The 9,983-nt window shown below is 42.3% G+C and overlaps 1 protein-coding gene across 1 annotated transcript in view; it reads left to right on the top strand.

Moving 5' to 3' along the window:
• The first annotated feature begins 1,683 nt into the window (after positions 1–1,683).
• The window catches only part of slc9a3r1a (SLC9A3 regulator 1a), a 36,218-nt gene continuing 27,918 nt past the window's right edge, over positions 1,684–9,983 (top strand). Inside the window, exon 1 of the mRNA XM_035397602.1 lies at positions 1,684–2,488. Within this exon, the coding sequence (XP_035253493.1) occupies positions 2,039–2,488 (450 nt within the window). The 5' untranslated portion in view covers positions 1,684–2,038. The remainder of the gene's footprint in view (positions 2,489–9,983) is intronic.

The following is a 9,983-nucleotide window of genomic DNA, read 5'->3' as shown; positions in this document are numbered from 1 at the left end:
AGGCCAGTATCTCCCCAGTGGTAGTTAGTTTTGAGCCAGTGTAATGGAAGAAGTGACTTCTGTTTATAGTAACCCATTGAACTTTCTGAGGTCTGCCAGTGAAATGCACTCTACTGTATATCTGACCATGGGATCAAGGTTCACCATGGTTGCTGTTCAGGTCATACATGCTTTTTGTCACTTTTCTCCTGGTGGTGTGTTGCTGTGTACATGCATTCATGATAGTTTGAGTATGCTGAGAGTAAGTCCCGTGTTGGTAGTAATTTCATTACATAGCTGATGGTAACTCCTCTAAGTTTAGGGTGTAATAAGATATGCATCTGTACTTCTCAGAAGATAAAATTGTACTACTGTGTCTGTGTTGTGTAATTAAAACAGGGCTTTTTACATATACAGTTAATTGTTTAGTTATTTAATAGTGGAAAACATATTGTCCCAGAGAGGGAAATTATTTGGTGTCCGAATTCATTAAATACACAGTAACAATAAGGAAAATCATAAATATCTTGAAAATAAATATATATTTACACTGATATTGGTTGTTTAACAGTTAGTGAGGAACAGAGGTAGACAGCAGTAACTTGATTTCAAAATATAGAAAATACAAAAAATGCAGCCAGCAAATTATTCATAAATGAAATGAGACGGGATGGAAAGACCCTGTTTCTGCTGCTTTTGCATATAAGTTACTTCCACAGTGCAATGAGTTCAGGACGCTTCCAGCTCTATTTAGAGCCCTGCTTTTGAATGGTGTTGAGGAGTTTGTCCTATGATTATGTGCCAGATCTTGAACCTTCCCCAGCTTGTTGAAATTATTTGTGCTGGTGTTTCCAACTTCAAACTTGTGCTTTGTGAGTTTTTTTATTCATTATTTTTTTAATTTATTTATTTTTAATGACGGTTTCTTACTACCATGAAGCTATGATATTTGTGTTTACCCACCACCCTCTGTGATGGCAGATCCCATTACCTGGGAAAAGTTAAGAGACTGAGTCAGGGTTTAGTTGCAATCTTAAAACAAATCCATGATTGAGGTTTCCCGGTAGGCAACAGCTTGATGAGAAAACAAGAGACTGTTGTATTGATAGTGATAGGGTGTTCCTTAGGATGATTGGATGTCATCAACCTGTTGAGATAGTTAATTTTAATCATGAACATGTTTGGGATGATTATTCAGAATTCCGAATTGTATTCCGGTAATAGCCTACATATTTAATTTTAACTGGTACCTATCAACATATTACAACCTTGTACAACGGTAAGATAAACGCATAAGTTTATATTTTAAAGACTGTTCGGACTGCAATCTATAATGTAGAGTTTAATAGGCCTAAATATATTTTATTTGAAATGTTGCTTACCAGAATATCACAGATTTATCTAGAAATGTTTGCTAATAAAATCTAGCACAGTAAAAGTAACAACAAAATGTACATTTGGAGTAAAGCAGCTTTGTCTCACAAAACTGTATTTATCGCAGATCGTGTCATTTTCTGTCAATAAATAACCATACAAAGTTGTCTGCACTTGAATCTGGAGTTGACGTTACACAGTTAAAGGGCGCAAACCATTGGTTCGCAAACATTGTCTATTTGCCAATGTTTCCCAAGGACGGATGCTGATTGGTGTTGTCACCTGTCTGCCACACGAACGTCACGCTCATTTATAAACTAACCGGAGTCACTTACAATAGACAGATTGGAGTTTACAGGGTCACGAAACGAAGTTGGAGTGTGCTTGTGAGCATTTGCCTCCTGTCTAAAAGGAGTTAGGAGATTGCAACAGCATCGGGGAGGACCTTCCGTCTGCGCAGTTAAAAAAGGAGTCTCAGTTGAAAGTGAATTGTCACACTGACAATAACTTCGTACATCTAAAAAGAAAAGTCTGCAATTTGCATTTCTCAGAGTTTTGAGATCTACAGTCTTTGCTTCGCTCGGGTTACATCATACTGTTTGTTTCTGAAGTGAACCTTTGGACATTGTAATTTTCCGTCTTGAAAGAATAGTTTTCAGCAGTTTGATCAAATATAGCAATAAACATGTCCAGCACGCTTCAGCCAAGACTGTGTGTTCTACAGAAAGGCGCGAATGGCTACGGTTTCCATCTTCATGGAGAGAAAGGAAAGACCGGGCAGTTTATTCGGTTGGTGGAGCCAGATTCTCCGGCGGAGACCGCGGGGCTACGCGCCGGGGATAGGCTGGTATTCGTCAATGAGGAAAACGTGGAGGGCGAGAGCCATCAACAGGTCGTGTCCCGGATACGAGCCACCACGGGTGACTTGGAGCTAATCGTCGTTGATCAGGAGACGGAGGAGTTATTGAAAAAACACAATTTAAAGTGCCTCAAAGAGTTTGTCATCGAAGGAATCCCACTTCCCTGCAACGAGTCGGATGGGGATGTCGGGGAGAACGGTACCCCGAGAGAAACGACCCCGGTTCCTGAGAAAAATGGAGAGGTCCTGGAAAAGAAGCTGAGTGTAAGCTCCAAGGTAAGCAGGACTGAAGTGTAGTTCTTGGCATTCACAAAGTTTCGGTAGTTTTGACATTAATAGCCTAACTTCTTGAAACGACTACACGTTACTGCCATTTTGGCTCTGAATTTTCTGCTGAATATTTAATATAATTAGATCATTGGACAATTGAAATAGATTATATGTATATTTTTACATTTTTGAAAATTTTATTTCGCAAGATAGCCTATAACACGCTTCTCGTGTGAGCTATCTGTTAAATGTTTGATTTATGACATGTTTCATATTGTCCTTAAATGAATTTGTTCTGCATGATCCATAACTATATAGACTAATGATCGTTCTAGAGTGTGGCTTCTCATGTGGCTGAAGTATTAGGCTATCAAGCAAGTAAGGTTGACAGATTGACAGTCTAACCACAATGCACTCTGTACTTATGTCTGTTTTTGACCCAAGTCCACGTGTTCTGTGTTCAGTCTTCATATCAGTAAAACTGAACACGATTCTGCTGTATTTTTTCTTACCAGCAGAAATAGTTTTCTTGCACTATATTGCTAGGTATGCTATATCTTATGGACCTCATTGTACTTATAAAATGAATTGTCTGAAGACAAGTGATTGTAAAGAAACAAACTTTAAAACACTGCAGTTTTCTGGTGTTATATAGAAGGCCTGTTACATTGTTATTGGGTGAGAGCTGGTGAAAAACAGTGAAAGCCTTTCACTGAAAGGTTAGCCTTTAAAGCAGGATGACACAAGAGACTGGAATGCCTATAAAGGGTTCTACCTCTTCAGTGGTCTTGTTATAGAGCTTACTCTAAGGTTTAGGCTAGTTCTTGTTTGTCTTGTTGGACTACCAGAAATAGTTGCATTTGCTGTTCAAAGATTTTGCTGTTTCTAGTGAAATTTTGTCCTTTTCTCACTGCCTCCATTGGTATAAGTTGTTTTTTTTATTTATTTTTTTTTTTTACCTTTTTGACCTTTCCTATTTATAATACAAATCTTTAGGTGTACAATTTTTGTGGATTAAGTTATTGTGTTTATACAATTTACAGATTACTAATACTTTTTTATGGGAAATATGGTGTTTTTGTACATAGTCTGTATTTTATAGATAACCTATTAAAGCCAGTCTATCAGTTGGTTGGGGTAGTTAATCATTTGTACTGTGCAAGGACTTGAAAGTGCTTTCTGATAATGATAAGTAGTAGCTTAAGCACCAATATGAATGCAGTGCTTTTTTGTAAGCTGTTCTCAATGAGCAGCTGGCTCTAAGTTATTAGTCATTGTGCTGCCAGGTGCTGGTATCCAGGGAAACTTTGCATTTTAAATCATTACCTCATATACTGTTTAATATACTGATGCAATTCTAGGAACGGCATTCACAGCATACTACACCCTGATATCGAACCTGATAGTAGGCATGTTCTTTAACCATCACAACATGCAGTCATCCTTATTGAAGAGCACAGATTCCAGTGGAGTGAAATGAGCTGGTCAGGAATGTCACACGTTTACTCCCTCCAGAGCGGGAATTTCAGATGTTTTGTCTGTAATGTAGGATTCTGAATCAGTTGGCCTCTACTGTTTTGGAATTTCATTCAGTTGTCCTTCCTAATTCTGGAATCCTAGTCACTCACTTATTATAGTTCTTCTGGGTAAAAATATTCTGAATACTCTGCTGAGGTTTTTTTTTTTTTTAACTGCAGGCCATGCATAAAACACATTCAGTTATTTGTTTATGTTGCACAGTAAGTGTGTAATAAAAGTTCCATTCCAATTTTGAGCTATAGAGGGCCAGAGGATAGAATAGAATTCTGATTCTGTACTTGTTTACAATGTTAAATACTAATTCATGAAATAAATACTTTTTTCACATATTCTTAAATATTTAAAGTATAATAATGCTTTTTATAAGTGCTCACTTATTCAGCTCTACAGATGTGTTTGTAAGCCATGGTGCTTAGTCATTAAAAGGTTACATAAACAGACAACATGAATTTAAATATGTGGTTAATCTCTAACAAACTCTGACATTAATTTCATGAGGTGTTTCTGCAGTGCCATACATAGCCTCAACACATTTGGAGGAGTTATAATAGGTCTTTCAACAAAGGCTGTCAAATTAATCACAAACTGTCAACATGTGACATTGTTATAAAGCAAGAAAAAAGGCCTCAGTAAGCTTCTAAATAGGTTTGGCTTTTAGTAGTGTCCTGATGTTAGTCTGCAAATAACCTGTAACGGAGTAACAGAAACCAAGTGACTACAACTTCTGTGTTCTGGGATGTGTGCATGATGTTTTCACTCTGTGCCTTTTATCTGTCTGTGTCTTTTCTCGTCAACATGAAATGGCTCAGAGTACATGGCTTGCTCTATTCACTTGTGTTCTGTGATGTAGTTTGTCCATTGATCTTAGCAGCCATGCTTTGCTATAAATGCTCAGTGACTTTTATTCACCTTCCTGTAACCGACATTGTTCCAAATGGTGAATCCTGACAACAGGCTTTTAAAACTAATTTTTAGCCAGTGTAGATGTTTTTTAGCCAAAGTTTTTCCCCCTCTGCTCAGAAATATGGGCTATGCCTCTTGTCCCCATAACCTTACTTTACTGAAGAAATTGACTATGCTATTATTTTCACAGTTGGCATTCAAACCTGAGCACGTCCAAAAATGTTGAAATTTTGATGCCTCATGAGTGCATATGACCTCCAAGGCAGTTGGCCATTGGCATGTTTTTCCCTTGTCTTTTCATAACTTTCTGTGGTGCAGCCTTTAGTCTTGCAGCTGGAGCATCTTGTACAAACGGTGGTGCTATTTAAGCTTTAAACGAGCCTGTCAGGGACCAGTGATTCTGCGGATATTACCCAACCTTTTTTGGTTGATGGTGCGGAATCGCAGCGTTAGGTTAGAAAGCTGTTTAGGTAAGCTTTAAACAAGGATATTTTCTAAAGTCGTTTACTGTGGGTTGTGTAGTCAGGTCATACAGATTGTTGAAAACTCTGTGACATGTTTACAGAAGGGTAAAATGCTGCAAAAGCTCTGTGCATGAGTTTCACCCTTGAAGCACACTGGGTTGAGTTACGCTGGTTCACTCCTTGATTGAGTTGATTCAGACCTTGCCTCAGTGCAGACCTTACATTCCTGTATGTTAAATGTGACTAGCCAGCATGGCCAAGGAAAACCTTTTTCCATCAACCATTGAAATTAGGCATGAGCAGTAGAGGGTAATATATTACAGTTTCTGAATTTCAAAGACTAGAATTGGCGGTATGAAGAATGGGTGTGTTTGTGTTGGTGTTTGTAAGATAGTGATGGTGACACATGCTGCCCTGCCATATTATATTTATCTGTCCCTTTGCCACACTGTAGCCACTTGGCATCTTAACAGCTAAGAGATGCGGCTCCTTTCTTCAAAAATGGGGAAAAAGGGTACAAGGTAGAAAGCGGAGGCAGGGCCTCCTTCAGGATGACCCTTCCAGGAACGACGGAGCCAGCTGTCGTCAGAGGAGACAGCCCCAGGGTTGCCGTGGCGACACCACGGTGAAGAGGATGTGGCATTGTGTGTATTGTATATGTGTGTAGAAAGGGGAAAGAAGAGAAAGGCATGGGTCTGACTGCAGAGGAAGGAAGGAAGGCCTGTCCTGGCCATGAGACGCCCATTCCGGCTCAACTGCCCGCAGTGCAGAAGAGCCTCTGGTCTAATGCAGTGTGTTTGTTTCGGCTGTCTTTATAATCTTCCTTTATTTTCGAGGAATCACACACAACAGGAAGTTATAACATAGAGTAGCCAGCTCTCATATGGTGTCTCCTTGTTTGTTTTTTGTGAAATGTGCATACTCAATAAAATGTCCATTCTGTTCAAGGGAACATGAGCTGGTTGCATTTTTTTTGAGCTCGTGGCAAACATGTTTTTGTCTAGGCTATTAATTAATGTCTGTCGAGGCTCATCCAAGCTCTCCTTTCGCCGGTTTGTCATCATTCTGGGTTACTCTTTCACAGCTGTTTTTACTGATTACACTTTTCCTTCGAGCATTAACAGCGCATCGGACCCGGGGAGTCCTTGACCCCAAAGGCCATTACATTTTACCCGACACCAAAGTTCACAGCCAGCGCATTTAAATGGCCACATAAAAGCATAGAGATATATTGCCCTTTCAGAAATTACAGATCTTAGACCATAATTGTGATGATTTTATCCTCAAAATTGTATTTTAATGGATTGAATAGCCTTGCCTGTGAAAGAACACAGCATAACAGATGTTCGAAAACATTAGCTGAAGAATAGTTTGGGGTTTTTTTGGACCTGGTGATGAACTGTTTAGATTTTTTTGTTTTTTCACAGGACGGTCTTTAGTTTTAAAATATTTTTTTATTGCAAACTTGTAGCCGACCTTCTAGGAAAACTGGTATACTCTATGTGGTACTTTGGACCCATATTAAAGCTGAAAATGGTAGATGGGGAGAGGCAGAGGGGATATAATAAACCTGCTCAGACTGATGTATGCATTAACTTGTTTTAAAGAGTATGCTGCATGAACGCAAGGACCCAGTGAACCATTGCAGTGCACTGAACCAAACCCGGAGTTACGGTGCACTTCCTGTGTCGGAGGCGGAGCAGTACGAGCAAAGTAGCCAGACCCTCAACTGCCGAGACATCAGCTGCGTGTCCTTCACAGGGACCAGCGTGTGAGCATGCTCAGTGTGCTTTCTCAGCCGCCCTGCGCCCGCCAGTATCACACTGCTGGGCGTGAGCCGTGCGCCAAAAAGCAACAAACCTACTAATTTAGGGGTGGAACTGAGACGCCCACGGCCATTGAGAACGCGCTTATTTACACGGCACTTTACGAGCTGGAAGGAAGGGAGGAGGGAAACGGTAGCTGGAAATGGAATCATGGTTTTGCAGGATGGCCTTTTTGTGTGGTGCCTTATCTCAGAGCGCACAAGATATGAAAATGTGTCTTTTGTTTTGCACAGCGTTCAAGGTGCAGAGAAATTAGAAAGGCGTGCCCGTTGTGAAATATGTTTTCTTGTATCTGCTTGTCTGTTTCATTTTTTTTTTTTTTTTTTTTGCAAAGTTGCACTATCAGCAGTTTTCCATTGGCCTTGAGTTAGGCCTGTATCTGGTCTTGTTTGGTTTAATAGTCTTTTCTGTTAAAAAAGGGAAAAGGTGTTGGGCAAGCTCTTTGCGTTTCATGGCTTACGTAAAAACATATTAAATAAATAGATTTACTGGAAATTCCATGTGACGCCACCTCTAAAATAAGATCTGTCATTTGATTTTGCAGAAGTCTGTTCTGTGTATAGAAGTGTTCTCGCCGTGTTGCTGCGCCGAAATAACTTCTGAGGGTATTCAGTTGCTTCCTGCAATTGTTGTTCCCCCCCCCCTACAGCCGAGAGACAGAAGCTGCATTCATTCCCCCCAGTCCTCACAACTGGCACGGCTCTCGAGTGTTTCAATACGCGGCCTGCCGGGGGGATGGGGGGGATGGGGACGGGAGGGGTGGGGGGTCCGGCTGCTGAATGCCACCACTCTGGAGCCCCGTTTACCCTCCCCTTTGAGTAAAGCACTCCACTTAGACTCATCACATATGAGAAAGGGGCTGATCGGTAATATTTATTAAGAAGCTCTGGGATTATGAGGATTATAATTCTATTTTGGACAGACAATTAGAGAAGTGGTTCAGAAGCGGCTGGGTTTTTAATAAGCCCCCCGCTTGATAGGCCGCGCTCTCTGGGGCCCAGCGGCGTTGTGTGAGGGGCTTCCTCCGTCACCGTTCAGAGGTAATCTGGCTAAATTGAAGCTCGGCAGGGCGCTTGGCGGTTTCTGCTCGGGCGGCCGCTCTCTGTGGCGCTGCCCGCTGAAGCCGCGGCCTTTCGCTGCCAGCTCCCCTGCGGCCTCTTGCCTCAGCTGGACGTGCGAGACTCAGCGTCGCTTTGTCCCCCGCGCTTGTGCCGTTTACCGGGCAGTCCAGGCGGTTTGGTTTCGCTGGTGTATTATTAGAGGAGTTCTGCCATGACTGAGTCTCTCTACAAAGGGGATAGAGGCAAGTAAGCTGTGCTAATGAAAAGGCAGATGCTGAAATAATGAAAGAGAAACTCAGCTTTTCCATCTAAAAATGGCTGCTTTCACTGTAACAGTGAATGTTGTATAATAATGCAATAATGTGTCCAGAAGTCCTGCTATTAAAATTTCAGATCGCCAACATTTATTATGATCACACAGTTTTAACATACTGGATGTAACGTACAGCATTTCATTATTTAGATCATAATGAATGAACATGCTCTCTAATAGTAAGGTCATGACATTAAGCAGTAGCTGCTGCGTTGTGTTTGTGGGACCTGTGTGGCATTCCTCAGACTGTTGTGCTGGACTCTGCAGGAGTCGGGGACCCTCCCTTCCCTCCTCCCTCCTCTGATTGTTGAGCCCTGTGTTCCAGAGGAAATGGCCTGCTGGAAGAGGGTGTGCTCACTGTGCTGTGAGCGTGTCACCGGTCTGATTGTATTTAAATTCAGAGTGTCTGTGGTCATGTGAGCATGTGCAGAGGGCTACGGCTGCACTATGTAAAGTCCTTTAGCGGTGCCATAGGGCACTTGTGCTGTTGCATGCTGATGGTCTCAGCACAGTACAGTGGTGTTGACTTTCCAGGTAGGTCCAGCACTGTCTGTAACTGGACAGGTCCAGACAGACAAAAGCAGAAACAAACCTTCAGTCCACCTTGCAAAAAAATAATAACCCAGTTCTTTATCCTTCATCTTGACTGGAAAGACTGCTTGTGTCAGAAAATTTCTCCGGTTCAAAAGTTTTGATTTAGCCTGGGCTTAAAGCCAGCTCAACCTTATTTCAAAGGCCAGTGTCCTCATCCTCCCTTAGAAAGCCCTGTGAAGGAAAAGGGGGGGGAAATGAAGCTTGTGGTTTAAAAATCCAAGTGGGCACACACACTGAGAGGCTTGTGGTTCCCATCCACACAAAAGGGAGGGGGGATTGACAGTGGCGTGAAGCGGCCCTGGTAATGGAGCATATGTTTGCAGGTCGCGTCTCTGCGCTCTCTAAGTGCTGGGTGGAGCGCCCACCGCGTAGTCAAATACACCACTTCCTGAGCTCCGGTGGCTTTTTAGCGTGTGCGGCCGACAGCGACGAAAAGCAAAAGAAACGCTAAACGCGGTGCGGCGCCGCCTGTGTGTGTCTCAGCCGGGCGGCGACACCAGGCTGGTTAAAGAGGGAGCCGCATGCCCAGTGCGTCTGTAACAGGGCAGTATCAGGCCAGTGTCAGCCCTGTCTCCTGTCTCCCCTTGTGTCAGGAGAAAGCAGTGGTGAGACTCACTCAAGCATGTGATCTTTATGTAGCCGCCTCCATGCATCAGTGGAGGACACAACAAAAGCTGCTGTTTTCTTCCAGTGCAGAACCCTACCGGGGCACTTTTGCAGATTATGTAACGATCCGTGGAGAAGAACGTTTGGCGTCGTTCCAAATAGCGGCTTGTCTGTCATGTACGGCCGAGTATATTG

The sequence above is a fragment of the Anguilla anguilla genome, chromosome 2 (genome assembly GCF_013347855.1).
Source record: "Anguilla anguilla isolate fAngAng1 chromosome 2, fAngAng1.pri, whole genome shotgun sequence".
NCBI lineage: Eukaryota > Metazoa > Chordata > Actinopteri > Anguilliformes > Anguillidae > Anguilla > Anguilla anguilla.
This window is presented reverse-complemented; position numbering and strand designations above follow the sequence as displayed.